Source organism: Anopheles gambiae, chromosome 3, assembly GCF_943734735.2.
Source record: "Anopheles gambiae chromosome 3, idAnoGambNW_F1_1, whole genome shotgun sequence".
NCBI classification, from domain to species: domain Eukaryota; kingdom Metazoa; phylum Arthropoda; class Insecta; order Diptera; family Culicidae; genus Anopheles; species Anopheles gambiae.
In genome coordinates this window covers 74,655,705-74,676,570 of record NC_064602.1, presented here as the reverse complement: position 1 = coordinate 74,676,570, position 20,866 = coordinate 74,655,705, and the positions used below count along the sequence as shown (strand labels likewise).

At 50.6% G+C, this 20,866-nt stretch overlaps 4 protein-coding genes across 5 annotated transcripts; 2 read left to right on the top strand and 2 right to left on the bottom strand.

Moving 5' to 3' along the window:
• Nucleotides 1-1,296: 1,296 nt before the first annotated feature.
• On the bottom strand, nucleotides 1,297-6,569 carry LOC1270814 (general transcription factor IIH subunit 1). Its single transcript, XM_061657454.1, has 5 exons — nucleotides 6,337-6,569; nucleotides 4,503-4,977; nucleotides 2,981-4,426; nucleotides 2,538-2,713; nucleotides 1,297-2,462 (listed from the first exon to the last, which is right to left on the bottom strand). Exons 2-5 carry the CDS (start codon nucleotides 4,654-4,656, stop codon nucleotides 2,337-2,339), a joined length of 1,902 nt encoding a protein of 633 aa, XP_061513438.1. The 5' UTR covers nucleotides 4,657-4,977; nucleotides 6,337-6,569; the 3' UTR covers nucleotides 1,297-2,336.
• Nucleotides 6,570-8,669: 2,100 nt separating this feature from the next.
• LOC133393273 (uncharacterized) lies at nucleotides 8,670-11,669 on the top strand. Of its 2 annotated transcripts, none has more exons than XM_061657453.1 (4): nucleotides 8,670-8,853; nucleotides 10,678-11,077; nucleotides 11,148-11,427; nucleotides 11,502-11,669. In XM_061657453.1, exons 1-4 carry the CDS (start codon nucleotides 8,847-8,849, stop codon nucleotides 11,622-11,624), a joined length of 810 nt encoding a protein of 269 aa, XP_061513437.1. In that variant the 5' UTR covers nucleotides 8,670-8,846; the 3' UTR covers nucleotides 11,625-11,669. The 2 variants fall into 2 exon arrangements, with proteins under 2 accessions (XP_061513437.1, XP_061513436.1); XM_061657452.1 differs by lacking the exon at nucleotides 8,670-8,853 and adding an exon at nucleotides 8,899-10,574 and having other exon boundaries at nucleotides 10,666-11,077.
• Nucleotides 11,670-11,737: 68 nt separating this feature from the next.
• Nucleotides 11,738-17,588, bottom strand: LOC1270815 (uncharacterized). The gene is made up of 3 exons (XM_061657450.1): nucleotides 13,911-17,588; nucleotides 13,639-13,842; nucleotides 11,738-13,568 (listed from the first exon to the last, which is right to left on the bottom strand). Exons 1-3 carry the CDS (start codon nucleotides 17,394-17,396, stop codon nucleotides 12,714-12,716), a joined length of 4,545 nt encoding a protein of 1,514 aa, XP_061513434.1. The 5' UTR covers nucleotides 17,397-17,588; the 3' UTR covers nucleotides 11,738-12,713.
• A 297-nt stretch (nucleotides 17,589-17,885) lies between these two features.
• On the top strand, nucleotides 17,886-20,860 carry LOC1270816 (group XIIA secretory phospholipase A2). The gene is made up of 3 exons (XM_309537.4): nucleotides 17,886-18,467; nucleotides 18,544-18,786; nucleotides 20,454-20,860. Exons 1-3 carry the CDS (start codon nucleotides 18,236-18,238, stop codon nucleotides 20,696-20,698), a joined length of 720 nt encoding a protein of 239 aa, XP_309537.4. The 5' UTR covers nucleotides 17,886-18,235; the 3' UTR covers nucleotides 20,699-20,860.
• Nucleotides 20,861-20,866: the final 6 nt, after the last annotated feature.

Here is a 20,866-nt window from a genome sequence, read left to right as displayed (position 1 = left end):
CCGGACACCGCACAACACACTGTAAACAGATTTTTGCTGCCCTCTGGTTTTCATTTCCTTACTCCTCTCGCCCCGCTGCACCACTGTTTTCACACCACTCTTGGCAGGTCCATTTATTTTTCGAGGGGAGAGTTCTTCTTCAATCGACAAAACAACTGCGACCGAAAATTGCGCACACACACACGAACGTGATTACAATTTGTCTCGGCAGCTCGGTGCACACACTATTGTTTGCCCTTTTTTCCTCGCCCATTGGTACCATACCAACGCCATGTTCATACACTCTGTGTGGTTTTTTCACCTCCACCTCCTGTGCGCTCTACGGCATCTCACCAGTGCTTTTTTACAGCTACTAGAACCATTTTAAACCGTTTTCTTCCCACTGGCCCTACTGCCAGCTGCTCGTGCCACACTTTTACACCGCTGGAGAATGGTAAAATTAGCAATTTCTACCTTGAACAATCACAATAAACACCGACCGAAAGAACCCGATTTTGTCGCTCCTGCGGACGCGCTCGCAATGATTCCCTGCTGGTACAGTGGATGAGTGGCGCCGCGCGCGAAGCGTTCGGGTTCGCACGGGCTGGGGCTCGCAGTCGCGCGATAAGGCCACTCACCACTTGGGCCCGATGCGCAGCAGGCCGGCAATGAGTTACGGGAAGCAAAGCTATGAAAAATGTAACAAATAGAGCATGTTTTATATTTTCTTGGTGTACTTTAAATACTTCATAAAGGATAGTTTTTTTTGGGCTTATGCAACATAACAAATGTACGGAAATGCAACGGCACAAACCTGAAGCGTTTCGAGCGTTTTGCTCCAATGGCTACGGAAATTGTTAATTGGGAAGTGAGCTCCCGTCAGCGACAACGGTCACTCATTTAGTACAGTTTGACAGCTGACAGTCGAGGACTGGGATTGACAGTTGTGGAGGCATTTGAATTAGCCGTTGAAAATCATTTACAGAACATGTTTTGAGTTATTTCCAGAACTCTTGTCTGGCGTGGGGAATTTGAATCAGAATTTTTTAAATTAGGTTTCCGTTTTGTCAATTTGGTGGTTATTTTTAGCCACACAAGACCAAACACATTTTATTGGAAACATGTCATTCCATAATTACGCATCTACAATTATAATCTGCAGCCGTTGCGGTGTACAATATAGCGACCGATTAGTTTTATTACATTCTATCAAATTTATTCTTCATCACTAATACAGTTTAATTTTGTTAGTGTTTCACATTTCTTCTGTGCGCCATATATGTTTTATTTTTCGCTCCATCTCTCTCTCTCTCTCTCTCTCTCTCTCTCTCTCTCTCTCGCCCTTTGATTTTAGGTTTGATTATTTTCATCCACCAGTTACAGGCGTTTAATTTGATTTGTCGCAGTGGGCTGAGTTTTGAGGATTGATTTTACTTTCCCCGCCCACACGTTAGTTGCTGTTTCTCGTTCCATCGGCACCATCCTCCTCATAGCCTTTGTTAACTCGGGCACAGTATTTTTTTAAATTTTCCACAAATTGTTTCGCTCTGCAGCGTTTCTCAAACAATTACAAACCGATGTGCGTGATGGTGGCTATCAATTTTCCAAGATGATATGAATGTATTTCATTGTATCTTTGAGAATTAATTGAGTTTTCTTTTCTTTTTTTTTATGACAAAATTGGCTCATTTAAATCGATTCAAATTTCACTGCCCTTCTCCTATATTTGCCTTTCTTCACATTTGTCTCATTGCCCCGTTATACCCATCCCCAATTATTATCAGTAATACTAACACATCGCTTTTTGGGAGGCTTAAGGCCTCCTTCGAACACACCCTTCTACTCTGCTTATATTCCGCCGTTCATAGGCCACATTTAAAAAATCGACAATAAACACGCCTCAACGCAATATTTTGGAGCGCTACCACGTGTAAAGCAGCAAATGAGGAATGAGGAGGAGAACACCAAAACATACAATGCAACTTCTACGATTTATGTCCGATTCATTGTTTGTCCTTTCTCCAGCAAATCCCAACATTTGAGCTCACATTAATGAACGAAAATCGCAGCTACTAGTGCGCTTAGAGCGGGAATATCACTACACATCAATGTCGAACGAAAATAGACCCCAAAAAGGCATGTGGATGGACAGAAGGAGACGGACACACACTACAGACAATATACGGGTGAGATGAAGTTGGCCATCGAATTCTGTATGTGATGGTTGGCATCGGCATCGGCAGGGACCATCGAAATGTGATGATGATAGAAAGAAGCAGCAGCAGCAGCAGCTGGGTCCCTTGGGGCATTGGTGGGAGAGGAGACCGCTAATGGAGCGTTGTGGTGGAGCAGTGGTGCTACCTGTGCGTACGGCGCTGCCGCTCCTGCCAGATCGCGTACTTCCGGTTGGCCGACTGGAGCAGCTGGTTCAGATGCTGCGTCAGCGAGGAGCCCAATGGCAACAGTTCTCTCATGGCACGGTCCTATAAAAATAAGAATGATCATGATTTTACACCATTAGAGGCGCACCTTGGGCAAGAAGGATTGTATTACCGTACCTCAAAGGGCTTCAGCTTGACCATTGCGAAGCGCTGCAGTATGTCGTGCATGCGGGTAGCTTCCGATTCGAGCTGCGGCGTGGTCGGGGGGAAACATTTCCAAAACTCTTTCAGCAGCTCCAGCAGCGAAAGGTAGAGATTACGCACTTCCTTCTCAATATCGGGAGGCACAAGTTCTGGAAAGCCGGTTCAATGTGCGTTAGTTTTAGTGACACAAAGGATTGGATACTGGACACGCCCGGTTGAATTTAAAATGTCCTCGAGCTTTAGTACGATTTACTACCGACAAAAAGAGACGTTCGGTTCGTGTGGAACTTGAAGCATTTCATACTCTACCTTGCCATTGACCAACCGCGATCGTAGCAAATTAACCGCGATTGAACACTTGGAGCAAGGCGATATGTACCGGCCACCCCCGTTTCCCCTCCCCAGCGAATACTTACGGGCAAGGCTTTGTTCCTGGAATCCTCTCATGAGCGCACCGCCCGGACTCAGGTCCCCGAGCGCACTGACGGCCGCCGCCGGACTCACCAGCAGCTTGTGCGGCGTCCGGTTGCTCCACGTCCCATTGGCCGCCTCCAGTATCATCGCGTGGGTCGTCTCGAAGTCATGCAAACTCCCGTCGCCGCCACGCTTGGGATGGCCGGACAGGGAAGCATCATGCCCGCCGGCACTGCCGCCCGCTGCCGGTACCGGCCCATGCAGGTAACGTTCGATTTTGGTCAGATTCAGCTGCTTCACGCGCGACCGCTCGTCCTCTTCGCCCTCCAGATCGTCGTAGGTAATCTTGGCCTGAATGCGGGCCCGCTTAATCGTTGGCTCGACGTGCACCCCATTCTGGTGGTTCATCGTCCCACCGTTCGCCAGCTCGTGCGATCGCTTGTCCTTCTTGCTGAACCCATTCACCGTGTTGTTGTTGTTGTTATTATTGTTCGCTCCATCCGCCGGCAGACTGTTGCTGTTGTGCTTCTCCTTCCCGTTCGCCACCCCCGTCTGCCCATTGGCGGCCGCTCCTCCTCCACCGTCGTTGGCCCCGGGCGTAGCGTTCAGTATCGCGCCGATGCCACAGTTGAGCGTCTTCACGTCCGTGCACGTCTTCAGCACCGAGAAGGAGTGCTGATTGAAGCGCTTGATCATGCTCTGGTGCACAATGTTGCCGCTGTTCACCGTCTGCTGCTTGGCGGTGGCCGAACTGCAGAACCCCTCCTCCAGCGTGTTGTCCTCGAACGCCCGTATGTCCAGCAGCGGATCGCCGAGGTTCTCCTGCACCGACTGGCGCAGCTGCTGGTCGTCGATCTTGCCGCACTCGGTGAAGATGTCTTTGGTGCCGCCCGCCACGATCCGGTCCCGGTGGAAGTAGTGCGACTGGAAGAACTTGGTCCAAAACTCCGCCTCCGTCATCTTGGCCGGCACGTTGTCGGTGTGTTTCCGCTTCACGGCCGGGTACGTTTTGAAGATGCACTCAATAATGTCCGCGGTCAGGTTGTACCGCAGCCCGTTGCACCCGTCCGTCTGCGGTTTGATGTCGGCCAGGAACGCGCCCGACACGCCAATGTCCTGCCGCACCGTCTGCTCCTTGTTCATGTAGTCTTTCGCGTGGCGGGCCCAAAACTCCTCGCTCGTCAGCACCTGCGTGATGACCAGATCTTTGTACAGCTGCAGCAGGGACGGATTCTCCGTGAGGATGCGGTTCTTCTCCTCCAGCTCCTTGTCGATCTTGCGCCGAAAGTTGGGCAGCAGCTGCTGCAGCAGCTCCTTCACCTTGTCCCGGTCGGCCATCTGGGCCGGCGGGCCGAGCCGATTGACGAAGTGGAACGTCGAGCTGTTGCCGTCGTGCAGCACGACCTGCAGCTGCACCTTCGGCTTGCCTTCGGGGGAGATTTTTTGCACTAAAAACAAAATTAAAAAAAAAATACAATTAAAAAGAACTGTTTTTAATGGTTTTTTAACCTCTCTAATACTCACTCTTTATATCCTGGAAACGATGCGACACGGCAACGGTATCACGATGCTCCGCAATCCACGCGATCCGCTCGTTCATCACGTACAGCGTTCCGTCGCCCTTCTTGAACCGCACCTCCCCCATCTGCAGCAGCACGTCCTCCCGCGTGGTGGTCATTGTTTTGCTCTCTTCTTTTCTCTTTTTACACGTTTGAAGCCACCCCAGCGGGGGAATTATACGCCGGGTTGGTTGGCTCTGAATTTAACGACCGCTCAAGTCAACCAGGCTGCTGCGGTGCGGCTGTGAATGTTGCTGCACCACCATGAAGAAGAAAGGAACAATACTTCTCCCTTTTTCGCCGATCTAGAACTCAATTTGCCTGCGGGGCGTGCAGCTTTGGGAGGGAAAACAATTTCTGGCCAGCTTATCGACCACGAATGTGTTTGTATGTGAATGTATTGTCTTTCTCCTAGGGAGGATGGAATTGGAATGAACAGCCTAAAATGAGAGTAATTAAAAAACAAACAATGTATGAGTCATTGCATCATCTAGCAAATAAAGGAATATAAAAAAAATAACTTCTTTTTCTATGCATTTTCTTCGTTTTAGATAGCGCATTGATGTATCAGTCATCTCCAACCATTTTAAAAATTTTGATTATGCACAAGATAGATGTGTTTGTATGTGTGTGTTCGTTCTCCGATTACGCCGCGGATCACAGGATCAAAACTTGCATCCCCCTGCTAAATAAACCTGTGATGACGATGATGATGCGGATGATGATATGGCGAATAAAAGGAAAAGTTTAAAGTCCCCTGCTTTTCCAACAGCAACCCCTTCCATCGAACCCAAATTAATCTCGTGGTATGCATGAGCACACACTTTCACATGCACACACACATACATGGGCGACACGGTCGCGGATGTATGAATCATGGGTACGAAAATGATGGGCAAAATGCGATTTAACGACCCTTTGTTGAACCGCCGGTGCATCGTCGTATAAAAAAACGCAAAAAAAATCTCTTGATTTTGCACATTACGGGACTGTTACAGATTTATAAATTAAGCTCATTTGATTGCATGTGATTGTAGATTTTTTTTAAGTGTAGGAAACTCGAAACACACAAACTTGCTTGGTGAGAAAATCCAAAATGACTTTAAAATACCAAACGAGACAATTTTACATTGACCAAGTTGGATCAAGGTTTGCCGAAACGAGGGCACCATCACCGCACACACCATGAGCAGCCTTCATCTTTTACAAAACGGGCACCACACACCATTGTAACATAGCAACATAGTTGGCACGGCCAGAGATGCCCCTTTCTGATAATCGACACCATTACGATACACTGTTGGCCGTCCGCTTGTCCGTTGCTGCTGCTGCTGCGGCAAAAGATCACTTTTCTAGTTTCATTCCACCTTACGATTTGCGATTTACATTCCAAGCACTTACATTTATCTCACAAGAACGTCTCGTTGACTATTTATCGCTCTGAAGAGTCTATAAGAAATTTGTAAGATTCATTTCATTGCATTAAAATTATCAAACTTGCACCCGAAAATGCATTCTAAGCACCATAATCACTCATATTCACATAGAATTGGCTCCGAATCTAGCCTTCCGCCGCACCAGAGAACGATGGACGAACAACCCACCGCCCGTCGCACGAGTTCATTGGACGGTTCTGGAAAATCCACCCCAGCCAGCCAGCCAGCCAGCAACCGATCCGTTCGGGCCCGTTTGGCCACGAAAGTGGCCCGAAATTGGCACCAACTCCAGCGGCCACCCGTTCACCGACCATTCCAACGCATTTTGCCGCAAAAACTAGCCCGAAAGCACCCGGTTTGTACCTGTTTTCCGACGCGTTTCTACGGAGCGCCTATTCCATGATGTTCTACCGCCGCCATGTGCAATTTCGTTCGACAGGAACGTTTTCAATTTCATTGCCGCTACACACCACATAATCACATCGCACACACCGCTGGCGCTAGTATTCAGGAAATCTTTCCATGGTAAATTTAGACTGGTTCCCCCTTTGGCAGTGCCGCGACCCGGTGCGCACGGGCTGACAGTGTTCGGTGTGACAGCACGTTCCCGCCGAGCGCCCGGTGACAGAGCTGTCAGCCGGTGTCAGTTGTGCTGCGCACGGTGCCGTTAGGAGTCCGTTAAGCGTCTGTAGTCGAATAAGAAATGTGCTTGTCTAAAAATCAGAGCATTTTTTCTATGAAACGTTATTTGATGGATGGCATTTTTAAATACAATATGCTACAATAATAATATCAATGTTTTTTCTTCTAAAATCCCAAAGTAATTGCCGAAAAGCAGAAAAAGTTTATATAAAAAATCATATTTTAAAAAAATGTGCCTATTTAGCTTTTTTAGACGACTTTTGAGTTTTGCCAAATTGTATGGAAGAATTGCCAAGAGCAACAAATCGAACAAAACGAATAGAAAATAATCTTCATGTTCATAACCAGGGCCAGGCCTAAAAGCAATCAGACAAGTTTGTCACATGTTTTAGACTGGTGCTGCTTAACAGCATTCTAGTGGTGGAATGATACATCAAAGCTGCATATGAAGACACTAGTGACGTGCTCTTTGGAGCGCACCCACGCCTCCAATCCAACTCCGGCTATTGTTAGCCTGAGTCCGAATACTGCAAAATCTGAACTACTATTACTACCTGGAGTCGGAGTCGTCCGGAGTCACCCAAAGTCCTTGGGAGTGGGAGTTGTCCGGAGTCGTCCGGAGTCGTCCAGAGTCATCTAAGTCGTTCAAAGTCGCCTGGAACCACCCGGAGTACTAGGGAGTCGGAGTCGTCCGGAGTCGCCCGGAGTCGTTTGGAGCCGGAGTCATTCGCAGTCGTTCAGAGTCGACCAGAATCGGGGTCGGTCGGAGTCAACAGGAGCCGTCCGACGCAATGTGCTTGTGATCAGATATTTTATTTCGTTGTGTTTTTTGGCTGTTACTTTGCTCGTGCACTTCGTATACAAGCCTTTGTTTCGAAGGCCGAACGGCTCCTGTTGACTCCGACTCCAATCAATTCCGGACGACTCAGACTCCGGATGACTCCAGATGACTCCGGACGACTCCGACTCCCAACAACTGCAGACGACTCCGGACGATTCCGGAAGACTCCGGCCGAATCCAGCAGACTCCGGGCGATTCCGGACAATTCCGACTGACTCCGGATAATGCTGGGCGAACCTAGTTTCGGTAGTTGGTTCCGAAATTATCGGAGTCGAAATGGAGTCGACCCCGGATTTTTGCCAACTTTACCCATTACTAGAAGACACACTGAAATGTTATGTTTTCGACATCATGTGTGACATTTTATCACTTATCGTTTCCAATGGCACTAGATTTTAGAGCACGCTGCTTTCGACTAACTTGGCACAACAACAGTTGTCGGTCAGGGCCTACCTGTACCACTAATGGCTTTCAGTGACTTATTGATTACCTTTAGCAGGATAGTCACTCCTACAAATGGAGGTACGGTTCATTCGGGTCTTCAACCCATGACGGGAATGTTGTTAGGTCGTGCGAGTTGACAACTGTACCACGGGACCGGCGCTTTCGAATAACACCATTCGTTATTTTCATAAAATCAAGCGTTATCGTGTGTTTTGTTAAAATAAAAATAAAAAACCCAAAAATATACTTGTTAAAGCACATCCACACCGCGCATCGTCTGTGTATCGATTGGCGCGCAAACCAAGATCACCTGTTCCGAAGCAATCCAGGCAGGCCAATCCAGGCGACAAAACCACGAATAGAGTCCTCGCTGCGCGCGAGAGGCGGCGGCAGCGGTGGTCAGACGTAAAGCAAAACCGCAAAGGCAAAAAAGTAGGCGAAGGACACCAAAGGACATATTCTTCCGTCGCTGCGAAGACACTCCTGCTCGCACACTAAACAAACAATGGCCCGGGCACTATGTTGGGAAGGACTGGGGTAGGCGGTTGCAACAATGTTTACTTTTCACACGCGACACCACCCGGTCCGGTACCTACCCCACCAATTCAGCATATTTCCTTCCACGGATGGGGTTTTATGAGCTTTGCTAACGTATTTTTTCTTCCATTTTTGTTGTTGCTACTTTTCTAGCCTTTCGTCACGCGGATCGAAGCAACAAAGGAAAAAACTGTTGCACGCGTCACCGTCGTCAGTTACTACTGCAAACCCCCACAGAAAAGATTGTGATTTTTGCTTGACCGGACGGAATTGTGCGCGGAGTGCGAAGCGATGAATTTATTGGCCCCTTGGGCTGCTGCTTTTGAGACGGTTGGTGAAAGTGTACAGTTGTAGAGTTCAAAATCGCCCAGTCCCTCAGCGCCACCAATTAAACGATTGGCAAAGTGATATGGAAGGTAAACCAAAACCACAAATTAGCATAGTTTGTTTTCCTCCTCTCACTGGAAAAAGACCCCACAGACAACAAAGAAAAGTGTCCTCTTTAGGGACGAGCAAGTTAACAAACGGGTATAGAATATCCTCATTATCATCGTGAATCGTCATAAAGTTCTAATGTCGCTGACTCATGCTCTCCACCACCGGGAGCAAAGCTTCATAACTTATTCGTCGCGGAAAAGCTAATTGGTGGAGTTCTAATTATCATAATCTGCCCTTTTTGTTGTTGGAGTGAAGTGAAAGGAAAAAGATTGGAAACTGGTGATTATTGCCTTGTGTCTAACCTCGTTTTGTGTTCAGGGAGCTACTCACACAGCTGGAGCGCCAACCACAAATTGGATATATGGGGGTTAACAAGCCGAAGGAACGGGACAAGGATCTAAAACGGTCGATGAAATCTTCACCCGCGTTCGACGGATATAAAACGGACGAGCAAAAAAACTCTTACCGCGCGAAAGTGTGAAGAACCCGTGCAGGGAGTTTTCATATTTTGCCTCCCCAGTGGAAGTCGTCTTCAAACGGTCGATTTCCTCCAACAAGTTCTCGCCAGCTATGAGTTTCCGATTGTCACGCGACGAGTCGTGTCGATAGTCTGGGGTTTGAGCTATTCCGTATCTCTTATTCCGAGCCACAGCGGCACAGTTTCGGTATGAAGCTATAAATCTTCAGACATGAATGGTTTTGGAAATTGAAAATGTACCACATTAGTACGACACACTACCGGCACGGAAATACACATGTTTCCGGGACTTACCTAATCGGGAAATGGGATTTATTGTTTATTATACAAATATGAATGTAAAATCTCCAATTGTTGAAATTTACTCTTGCAGGTACGTCTCTGCTAATTCTGGGTTTCACTGCAGTATTGAGAGCCTACTTGGATCTTCGTTCGATTCACCCCGGAAGCATCTCATTAATCAACCGACTAGCTTCTTCTACGGACCCTTTTACCCTGCCTTGTTGCCGTCTCCATTCCGATGGTGGTCGTTTTCCAAAAAACAAGCACAATTTATGGGCCAATCAATTGTCCCACGGTTCGATTTCGGTTCGATTGACAGTGGGTAGATTCAAATTTTGATCCATGCTTTTCTTCGTCTTTTTCTTCCCAATACCCCTTTTCAAGAACCCCCCCGGGGGAAAAGGGATTTTCGTTTGATTGAGTTAAGGTCTTGGGGAAAATAAATCACATACCAATAAACCCCGCACTCTCTCTCCCCCCCTCCACTCTCATTTCCCGATGTAATGCTTTTGTTTCTTTACCGCCTTACAATCTATGCAAACTTAACGGCATGTTTACTTTTGCGCCCCCACACTACGGGGAAGGAGTCACTGCCCCCCTGCTTATGCCGCCAAACGAAGACACGCTTTTCACCAACGTGACGGCGCACGTGGTCGTTGCTTTCGTTGCTTTTTGGTGGAAGTTCTGAAAGGGGTTTGAGTTATGTATCCTCCCCCTCTTCCGTTGGATAGAGTTTTCGGTGGCAAAGACTCTGCTGCTTTCTCCAAACTTTGCAGTCTGATTATGGAACTCGGTGAGACAACACTAGGAACATTCGGGGATTCACATAAAGTAGTGTAGATCTTCTGGAGATGATTGAAATGAACGAATTCTCACGTCTGCTTCTGCGGGAAGCGCGCAAAGAGTATCAGCTTATCCTCGGACGTTGCAATGAGTTTGGTGCGAATCGGTGAAGAAGTGGTGCCTCAGTACTCTCCAAAATCATGCCAAGAACCTTCCGAATTGGCCCCTGTGGTTTAATCCGTTTTAGTATCTTCCTCAGGCTTCGAGTACGTCATCCAGCGCCCTCCCCAGGCAAGGATCTTCTTCGGTTCCGGCATCGAGCGGGAAACGGTACCCCTGCGAGGTCCGGCCCTGAGTTCGCTGATGCGCCGCCGTCAACCGGAACTGCTGGGAGAGAATCTTGCACCGGGAGCGCACAACATCGGGTACGACCCGGGGACACCCGAGGACCATCCGGCACTGCGAAAGCCCATCAGCCGTAAAGGGTACGGGCCGCTCGTTGCCAACAGTGTGCGGTTTAACTTTGAGGAAGTGAGCAACAGCCCGGGCGTGGGGGATTACGAGCTAGTGAAGAAGCAGTCGAAACCAAAGCAGATGGCCAAACCGTTCGGGAGTGGAACGGATGAGCGTACCAAGGATCGTTCGCTTGCCTATCCTGGGTAAGTGGTAGATGAGTTCAGGCTTTTGTATCTATGGTAGACATTTCACTCTACTCTTTCTTCGGATTAGTGTTGGAACGTATCTCTTCAAAACGCGCAAAGACATCCGGAATCATTCGTTTGGTGGTACCATCAAAATTATGCCCGCCGCAAGGACGCTCTGCAAGACGGAAAACTTTGACCGATGTTTGCGGTGCGACGAGCGGCCAGAAGTCGATTACTGGAAGAATCTAAGAACGGAGCGATCGCTTTGCCGGCGCTGTATGGTGCAGGAGCTTGAGGATGCACGGTCCTGCTCGAAGCACAAGTCGGAGCAGAAGAAACGGTTGGATGCACTGAACGAGTATAAGGTAAGGCGATTTTGGCATGTTTGGGATGTTCCTGGTTTATAGTTAAACGGACTTACTGTTGTTGCCTTCTACAGCGTGTTCGGCACTGTGCATACTATCACCGGCACGATAAGACCAGCGCAGCGATCCAATTCATCAGCAACAAGCAGTTGAAGCGAAAGTTCCGGTTAGAAAATTACCTTTCAATGTTTGAGTGAGGGGCAGAAGGCGGTAAGCTAATAAATTAAGGTAGAGCAACAGTATGATAAGCTTTTCTTACAGTTAACAAACACGCTTGTTCTTTCACCTGCCTAAAGCAAAACACGATTCGTAAACTAACACATTAATTGAAGCTTATTATTGATTAAAAGCTGGATACAATTCGTTGTCGAAAGATTGAACTCGTCATTCTGAAGGTGCTTAATTTCCGAGTCCGAACCAGAAGTACACGATTATTACGATATAGTGTAGTAGTGTGGTGTGTGTTTGTGTGCGCTTGTTTTCGAGATAAATATTAAAAGCTAACCACTAAAGAAGAGATGACATATAAAATCGGTAAATAACGATTAAAATGAAAATGCAAATTGCTTGTTGTACAAATCAATGGTGTGCTCTGTAGAGCGCACTCACGACTCCGGCTATTGTTAGTCCGATTCCGAATACGGCAAAATGGGAACCACTACTTCCGCCCGGAGTCGAAGTCGTCCGGGACGAAGACGTTCGAAGTTGTCCGCAGTCGTTTGGAGTCGTCCGGAGTTTTCTGGAGTCATCTAGAGTCGTCCGTAGTTTTCTGGAGTCATCCGGAGTCGTCCGGAGTCGTCTGGAGTCATTCGCAGTCGTCCAGAGTCGATCAGAGTCGACCGGTGTAATGTGCTTGTTATTAGGAATTTCATTTCTTTGTGTTTTTTTGTCTGCCGACCGACTCTGGACGCCTCCAGACGACTCCAGACGACTTCTGATGATTCCAGACGACTCCTGAGGACTTCATACGACATCTGATGACTTAGGATGACTCCGGACAACTACGAATTGATTCTGTACAATTACTGATTGATTCTGGACGACTCCGGACAACTCCGGATAACTCCGACTCCAGACGACACCAGACGACTCCGTACGACTCCGGACAACTTCATACGACTCGGGTCGACTCCAGACAACTCCGAACGACTCCGTATAATGCTCGGCGAACCTATCTTGCGAAGTCGGTTCTGAAATTGTCGAATTAGGATCGGAGTCGACTCTAGATTTTTGCCAACTTTACCCATCACTAGTGCAAACTACATCGAGGGAGTCCTATCTCACCCTTAATTGTTAACATCCTTCTTCATCGGTTCGCCTTCGGGCGCTTCCCGACATTTGTTCATGCCGCCACAGTTCGCGTCGGAGATGGTTGTCCTTTGCAGGGCGGACGCGATCTGTCGCACCTTCACGTCGCCCGTCGGTGGCGGTGCTCCATTCGCTTCCTGCTGCTGCTTCGCCTCATCGTTCGGCAGCAGTGACGATCGGGAGGATGCATTCCCGTCACTCATATCGGCATCGGTCGCACCACCATCGTCCACCGCCAGCGGAGGCGTTTCGTCCGAGTTGGACGGATTGAGGAGATTCTTCATGATGGCCGGATTGATCAGCGTGTCGATGTCGTGCGTTTGGAGCAACTCCTCCAGCTGCAGCTGCCGGTTCGAGCAGCCGGTAAGGCTACGTTCCGGCCGTTCGCTTACACTCCGATCCGTAGCGCACATCGAGTAGGACGAGGTGTTGGTCGTTAGCGTTAGCGCACCGTTCGGATACTGGCTGTTGCGCTTCTGGTTCGACATATCCCCGAACTGATCGGCCCACAGTTCATCGTCCTCTTCCTCCTCCTCTGCCGCTTCCGTGTTGAGATCGCGCTCGAACTCATCGTCCGGATCGGCGTCCGCATCCCCATCGTCATCATCCTCATCATCGCCGGTCACGTCGAACAGTCGCGCCTTCAGCCGTTCGGTGATCTCTTCCAGCTCGGTAAACTTGCGCTTCAGGGCACGGCTGAGCGAAGTGTTGCTGGCCGCCGCATCCAGCCCGACCCCACTGCAGTCCACGTCGATCGAGAGCGGTATCTGGAAGTTCATTTGCTCGTCGAGCGTTTTGTACACTTGCACGTTTTCCAGCGGTTGTACGTTCACCTAAAAGCAAAGGAGAGGATAATTTTATGTAGCCATTTCTTGTCACTGCCCTCTGGTCTCGCGATCGTACCTTAATCTGTCCGTTGCAGCGCCCGGAAAAGTCCATAATGTTGTACCAGCCGAGGATGTACGGCATGCCGGACAGCAGCACGCTCAGATCGATCGCACAGAACCCAATCACGGCGTCCTCCATCGGGGCGGGCAGCAGCCGACATTTGGGCGCATCACTCAGTGCCGCTTTGCGCCAAACTTTCAATATGAATCGTTTCTCATCCTAAAAAAATGGATTAAATAATTAATTCGAGCAACACACTTCCCCGTGGAAGGCGAGTAAACACTTACATTCATCATCAGATCAACCGGCAGCTGCACCTCGAACCGTTTCTGCCACCCGGGCGCACAGTTGCGCTCCAGCACGTGCGTTGTGTACACGATGCCCTCGTGCGATTTCACCGTGTTCGGCATGCCTGGCTTCAGATTGTAGCCCTCGAACGTGGCGTACGCGCTCGGCTCCAGCTCGAGCGTGTCGACGGGCACGTTGCGGTTCTTGTGCCGCTTCGCATACTTCTTGCTGATGGTCAGCTTCGGCAGATTGACCGCCTGCTCGATCTCGATCGCGACGCGAAACACTTTACACTCATCGATCGGTGGCGCTGTACCGGTTTCACCGCTTGGCGACGCTTTGCTCTCGGAGCAGGAGGAAGAGCTTTCCGTCGAGTCGGTTGGCTGGTCTTCCGAAGACATGGCTGTCGGAGGATGATCATCCTCCTGCTTCGTTACCGGAATCGTCGTAGCATCGTGAGGCTGTCCGCTGGCCGTCCCAGCACCCGCCGCCGGTGGCGTTTGATCGGCCCGCGGTGCACCACCGGAAGCAGCGCCGAGTAGCGAAGCCATACCGCCCAACCCACCCAACCCTTCCAGGGCGGCAGCGGACGGTCGCTGTGAGAGTGCCTTCTGCAGATTGTCCAGCAGGTCGGCCGTTTTGCGCAGCTGAGGCCGATTCGCGTTCGAGTGCGGTGAGCCAACGTGCGTGCCGTCCATTGGCTGATCGGCCGCCGCGTTGCTGTGATCGTAGCTCGGCGCCGTGCTGCGCTCCGACGAAATGGGCAACCGTTGCGCAAGGTTTTCGATGAACGCGGACAGCATGTTCGCTACCTCGGACGTTTGCGGCTGCTTGGTGCCGCTGCTCATCGTTTGTATCGATTTGTGCTCCGGCCGCGGATAGATGCGGCGTGTCGGAGAGCTTACCGTCGTTGCCGTTGGCACTGTGACGCGTGGTGCATGCGCCAGGGAGCGCGGAACATCCGCCGACACGTGCTGTAGATTGCGCATCGCCTTAAAGTGTTCAATCTGCTCCTCCGTCCCGATCGCCAGAATAGCCTGTATGTCACCGCACGGTTCACCCGCCAACGGTGATCCGATACCGCTCCAACCATCGATCGAAATGACCGGCAACTTGGCGTGCGACAAATGCTCGCTCAGCTGCGCATCACGGAACGCGATGTAGAACTGGTGCAAGGGAAGGCGCGTCAGGCCGAGCAGCTTTTCCGGCTCGCCTCGCGGCTTCTGCCACAGCTCCACCACCATGTGCTGGTTGCGGACGCGCTCGATAAACGCCCCGTCGGCGAGCACGGGGAACGTGCGCAGGTAGTTAAAGTTGCCACCCTCGGGGCACAGTTCCGACGTGAGCGTGGTCGTATCCTCCGTCCAGAAGGGATGGGACACGAGGAAGTATTCGCTCGCCGGTACCGATCGTAGCTGACCGAGATGAAGCAAGCCGTGGAGAAGTTTCGCCCGCTCGGCGGGGGCACTTGTTTCCGTTTCCATTGCGTTCGGGCCCGCTTGTTGACGATTCGGTGCGCCATTTCGTTCGTTCGTTGACGCTTCGTTGGGCTGCTGTTGTTGCTTGCCAGCGGCGGAATGTGATTGTTGACCTTCCGAAGCGTTCGATGATTGGCGTTGCTGCTCCGAGGGACATCCGGTGTGTCCGGTACACGTCCAGCTAGCGCTTGGAAACAGTCCATGAGAGCGAAGGTGGTGTGTTCCCCTAGCGGCCTGAAGCCCGCAAGAGCGTGGTCTGTTGTGAGCGTGTGAGCAATGCAGTGGCCGGCGGCTAGGTAGCGGTTCCGTTGCAGGACCATCCCACGAGTCTTCGCTCGAATCGCTCGAGTCACTTTCCAGCGTAACATTGTCTTCGTTGCCCGTTACAGCGTCGATCAGCTCCGATCCAAAGTGAAGCCCCCGTCGACCGAGCTGCATGCGGATCGTCAGCGTGCCGAGCAGAATGTCATCCGCGGCCAGCCGAACGGGGCAACGCTTGTGACAGCCCAACCGACCGTCCAACAGCTCGCGCAGCGTCACCGTAGCCGATCCTAGGTGGAACAGTCGCGCCTTGGCAATCGTGCTGCCCACGTTCAGATGCAGCCCGAACTCGAACGTTGCCCCCTCATCGCCACCCGCCCCAGGCAGCACAAGCCGGGTCGTTTTCGGCTGGCTGTCGAACGACACCTCCACCTCATCGAACGCCACCGGGCTGGAGATGAACTTGAGCAGCGTGGTGGTGGGATTGCGCGAAAACTTCAGCTTCACAATGAACCCGGTCGGGGCGGTCGGGGCATGCCACTGGTGCTTCGTTCGGTGCTGCAGCTCTTTCTGCCCCGCCCGGGTTAGCCGCAGCCCTTCGACCAGCACCCGTACGCAATCGACGGCCTGCAGGAGGCTGTGCTTGTTCCGTTCCGGCGCTGCGTCGTATCGGGCCAACGCTTCCAGCATACTTTCCGCTGGCGAGATGGAACAGATTTCGCTCAGCGTTGACCGCTCAGAGGACGGCCGGGAGTGGTCATCCTCGTCGAACGGTTTGCCGGTAAGGTAGTCCAACACTTTGCGCCTCGAGTCGTGATCGAGCGTGGTGAACTTTTTCTTCGCTGCGGTCAGATAGTACGCTGTTCCGGTCAGTGGACGTTGTTTTGTTTCGTGCAGTGGTGCCGGCTTGCCTTCCACGGCCAGGGAGGCGTTTGATGGTGCCGCCGCCGCCAATGGGAAGCTTTTCATCGGTGGTTGCTCAACGCACAACATTTTTCGATTTTCTTTTCCTTTCTGTGATGCAGTGGGAACGAGCGCTTTGGGAGGGTTTGCTGTTTGCACTTGCTCCTTGGGGTCGAGCTTGAGCGCAAATTCCAAGCACAGCTCGCCGAGCCGAAAACCCCGCACGCTCAGTATCTCACCGGAAGCTTGTGCCGCAATGGGTTGTCCGCAGTCGGTGAAATTGATGATTTTCCCCGGCACCTCTACCTTTGCCGTGCCGATGAGGGTTTCGGTTCGTCTCGAGTACAGCCGCAGTCGAATCGGTTCACAGCTTTTCAGGTAGCGACGGAAAAGCTCGCCGCTGGTGCGCACCTCGTACTGGACGCTGGCACAGTCCTTCCTTCCCTGTGCCCAGTGAAGCGTTCCGACCGGGGTGGATGCCTTCTGGCCCCACCACACTAGCTGCAAATCGACCGCTACGTACACCTTCGTACCGTTCCACCGGATGCCAACGGTGGTGGCGGAACTGCCCGGTGCTGCCGGCGAGGCACGGGGAGATTCTAGGAAGTTGCCAAACCCGATCGTCAGCGTACCGCGAGCACGACCCTCCACATTGGGTGGCAGAGCGCCTCCGATGGATTTTTGCTCCCGAGCCCGATGCTGATGCTCCTCCTCGCCGCCGTGCGCTTCTCCGGCAGGGGGACGGTGCGCGGAGGTGGATGCTGGTGCCGCCGCCGTTCCTCCGTATCTTACCTTTGGATTGCGCACGCTTCCGGACGCCCCTTTCAAGCCAGCACCGTACATAGTCCACGCATTTGCATTTTCGGTAGTACACTTTGCTGCGGGACAGTTTTCAGCGTGGAAAAATGCGTGTGAAATGCGGATCAACTTTTTGCTTTGTTTTTTTTCCGATGCCAAAATCGCGCAAAGAGCGGGAGGGAAAAAAGGAACGCACAACACTGGCTGTCACCTTGGGCACACACACACACACACAGATGAACAGTTTTTGAAATGGCAACTGTCAAACGGCGTCCCGGCGCGGGTCGGTTTATTTCGGTTTTTGTCGGCACAAAGTACTTTATGGTTAGAGAAATTGCAGGTAAATTTGATTGATTTTTACATCTAGAGCAATATTTATTATTTTAAATTAGTTATATAAGGTCATTTATACAATTTACAGAAAAAAAACAGAATGAAGCAAATGTTTAAATGAAAATGACACATCGGCAACGGAGCAAGAATTCAACTGCGGTGTATATCCTCAAGCATCAACAAAACAAACAGCCCCTTTGTTCCCGGCTTTCTCCCTTCCATCCAGCACCTGTTTATTTGAAGCAGCTACCAAGCTAGATAAAATAAAAAAAAGCGGGCAGCTATAAATAAACACTGAATCCTGCTAAAATGCTTACTACTTCTGGTGAAAATTGCCGCATTACGAACGACAACCGCTAAGTACGGCCGTTGGCCACGTCAGTGATCTTGAAACGGAACCGAACACACCTGCGGCGGAAGGGAGAACGACCCACCGTTAACGACAAACGCAGTGACGCAAATCAGTCCCATTTTTACAGCCAAGACCGACGACGATACTGGAAGTTCTCCGACTACCTAAGAACAGAAGCAAAGCCCCCCGGCCGGACAAAATGCAAATCCCCTACATGAAGGTGGCGATCTATTCGCTGACCTTCCTGACGTACGCGTACACCGGCTACGGTTCGAACATGATAGCGAACCTGCGGGATGCCATCATCGCGGCGGAAGCCGTCTTCGGGGACGTGATGAAGAATGTGCTCCATGTGGCGAAAAAGTTCAAAGTCGTGCACGAAGTGTTTGATGCAGCGGTGGAGGAAAACTGTGTGTACAAATGTCCCGGCGGTAAGTGCGCTACGATTGCAGCTGATTTCCTGTCCCTACAACTGTCTTAGTATGTTACTTTCACTTTTTCTTGTAGACATAACACCCACGCGCAATAAATTCTACGTCCCCCAGTCGGACGGGTGCGGCTCGCTGGGGATGAAAATTAGCACGGAATATCTGCCGGCCGTCGAGATGGAGCAGTGCTGCAATGCGCACGATATCTGCTACGACACGTGCAACAGCGATAAGGAGCTGTGCGATTTGGATTTTAAGCGCTGCCTCTATCGGTACTGCGACGATTACGAGAAGAACGTGGTGGGCGATATCGTAGTGAAGGGTAAGACAGAATTCACTAGAATGCAGATTTCAGCTCGCCTTTCTAAAATTGCTTACTTATTCGGCGCTGCAACCGCAAAGCCTCTTGTCCTGCCGCAGAAGTGTCCAAAATCGCTTACGGTCTCGCACCTTCGTCTACCAAATCGTTATCCCGGCCTTAATGGCGGACGTCTCTACGCCAACCTGCCACCTCAATTTGGGCATACCACGCCTCCTCTGTCCTTGTAGACAACCTAACAAGACTTTACGGGTTGGGTCGTTCGTTTCCATGCGTACAACAGGAGCCTAACGAGCTTGAAAATCACGTCCCCGGATGCCATACCGGCGTTCGAACAGGTCGCGCGGATCCTCATACCGGTCGTAGTAGTCAAAGGTGACACGATTCTGAGGTCGCCGTACATCTCGTATAGCTCGTCGTTATAACGCATCTTTCATTATCCTTCCCCACATACGGGAACATGAGTATCCTTCTGAGCATCTTCCTCTCGAACGTGGCTAGGAGGATTTCGTCCGATTTGGACAGCGTCCATGTCTCAGAGGCTGTCGCTTCATCTGATCCAGCCATCGTGTTCGCTTTACTCCCCTGCGCCTTATGCCAAACTGGGGATCGCTGTCGAACACCTTCTTGATATGAATACTGGTACTATATAAGTGCTATTTAGTTCCAGATTCGTCGGTCGGGACGGTTTCTTTGATTTCAACTGATTTCTCACGCTGCAGAATGACCGGTTGGCAGGCAGCATCCTTGCACGAAACTCAGCTACCATGATGAATCCTTTGACCTTTGGATTTTTTGGGTAGGGCAGCTCTTACTGCCACCATCAGTTTGGTCTTTGCCTCGTTTATCTGCCATGCGAGGTTCTCTGCCGCCTGCTCGATCCCTTTAGTAGGCTTCAGCTACATGGGAGAGCCGTAGACATATGATGTCTATATCAGCAGCGTATGCCAGAATCTGGGTTGACTTATAGAAGATGGTTCCCGTAGTCTCCATCCTCGAGTCGCGGATGGCCCACTCTAGCGCCAAGTTGAATAGGAGATAGACAAGTCCGTCCCCCTGGCGCAGTCCTTTTCCATCCACCTTCACCTGGCAAGTGATTTATTCATTCAGTGATAGTCATTCTAATGAGCCTTATCAGTTTGGCATGGATTCCAGAGTCGTCCCGCTCATAGCGTCGTATAGTTTTACCCTGGCTATGCCATCACATCATTGAACCGGTCTAGTGGTACAGTCGTCAACTCGTACGACTTTAACAAAATATGTACCTGACTTGGGTTCAAGCTCCAAATGGACCGGGCGCCGCTCCATACGTCCTGACAATCCTGCTATGTGTAATCAGTAAGTCACTGAAAGCCAAGTCCACTAGTGGGGTACAGAGGCAGGCTTTGGCCGACAATGGTTGTAGTGCCAAAAAAAAAGGAAGATGCTATCATATGCAGCTTTGAAGTCAATGAAGTGATATGATACATATGTCGGGTCTGTATTCTACCATCTTCTCCAATATCTGCCGCATGGTGAAGATGATTGGTTGATTTTCCCCGGAATTCCGTTTCGGAAATGGACAAGACGATCCTGATGAATATCAAATGATGCCGAGATTCCAATCACAAGGCATCGCTTCGCTATCCCTTTTCTATCCTTTCTAAAATATCCATTCCCTAATTCCGCAGGTTGTAAAGCGGCCGCCAAGATGCTGTTTACCGGCACGCTCACGCTCGGCTGCAAATCGTACCTAGACTCGCAGCAACGGTGCTGTTACTGTCCACCTGAAAAGACGGAAGGATCATCGCCACCACCACCACCGCCCAGACAGGAGCAGGGAAAGTATGCCGACTCGAAAGGATCGAAGGATTACGGCAAGGACTCCCGGGACAAGGGAAAGGACAAGAATAAATACGGCTGGAAGGAGCTGTAGGTGCAGCGCAGGGAGAACTACAGATGGAAAAGAACATAATTTACTGTACTGTGATTAGAATAGTGAAGCTTTCGTATCTACACACCTCCCGTGTAGAGCAGACAGGCAGGCCATGGCAGGTTACCATCCTTCTTTGGGGAAAATAAAGACTTTTCAAAGACACTTTTC

Excerpts from the sequence above, each read along its gene's own strand:
- LOC1270814 (XM_061657454.1), bottom strand. The coding sequence starts at position 4,656 with ATGACCACCACGCGGGAGGACGTGCTGCTGCAGATGGGGGAGGTGCGG. Across the intron at positions 2,714-2,980 it reads CCAGGAACAAAGCCTTGCCC|AACTTGTGCCTCCCGATATT; the intron begins GTAAGTATTCGC and ends CCGGCTTTCCAG. Across the intron at positions 2,463-2,537 it reads TCAAGCTGAAGCCCTTTGAG|GACCGTGCCATGAGAGAACT; the intron begins GTACGGTAATAC and ends TTATTTTTATAG.
- LOC1270816 (XM_309537.4), top strand. The coding sequence starts at position 18,236 with ATGCAAATCCCCTACATGAAGGTGGCGATCTATTCGCTGACCTTCCTG. Across the intron at positions 18,468-18,543 it reads TGTGTACAAATGTCCCGGCG|ACATAACACCCACGCGCAAT; the intron begins GTAAGTGCGCTA and ends TTTTTCTTGTAG. Across the intron at positions 18,787-20,453 it reads GGGCGATATCGTAGTGAAGG|GTTGTAAAGCGGCCGCCAAG; the intron begins GTAAGACAGAAT and ends CTAATTCCGCAG.
- LOC133393273 (XM_061657452.1), top strand. The coding sequence starts at position 10,487 with ATGATTGAAATGAACGAATTCTCACGTCTGCTTCTGCGGGAAGCGCGC. Across the intron at positions 10,575-10,665 it reads CGGACGTTGCAATGAGTTTG|TATCTTCCTCAGGCTTCGAG; the intron begins GTGCGAATCGGT and ends AATCCGTTTTAG. Across the intron at positions 11,078-11,147 it reads CGTTCGCTTGCCTATCCTGG|TGTTGGAACGTATCTCTTCA; the intron begins GTAAGTGGTAGA and ends TCTTCGGATTAG.
- LOC1270815 (XM_061657450.1), bottom strand. The coding sequence starts at position 17,396 with ATGTACGGTGCTGGCTTGAAAGGGGCGTCCGGAAGCGTGCGCAATCCA. Across the intron at positions 13,843-13,910 it reads CGGTTGATCTGATGATGAAT|GATGAGAAACGATTCATATT; the intron begins GTAAGTGTTTAC and ends CCATTTTTTTAG. Across the intron at positions 13,569-13,638 it reads GCTGCAACGGACAGATTAAG|GTGAACGTACAACCGCTGGA; the intron begins GTACGATCGCGA and ends CTTTGCTTTTAG.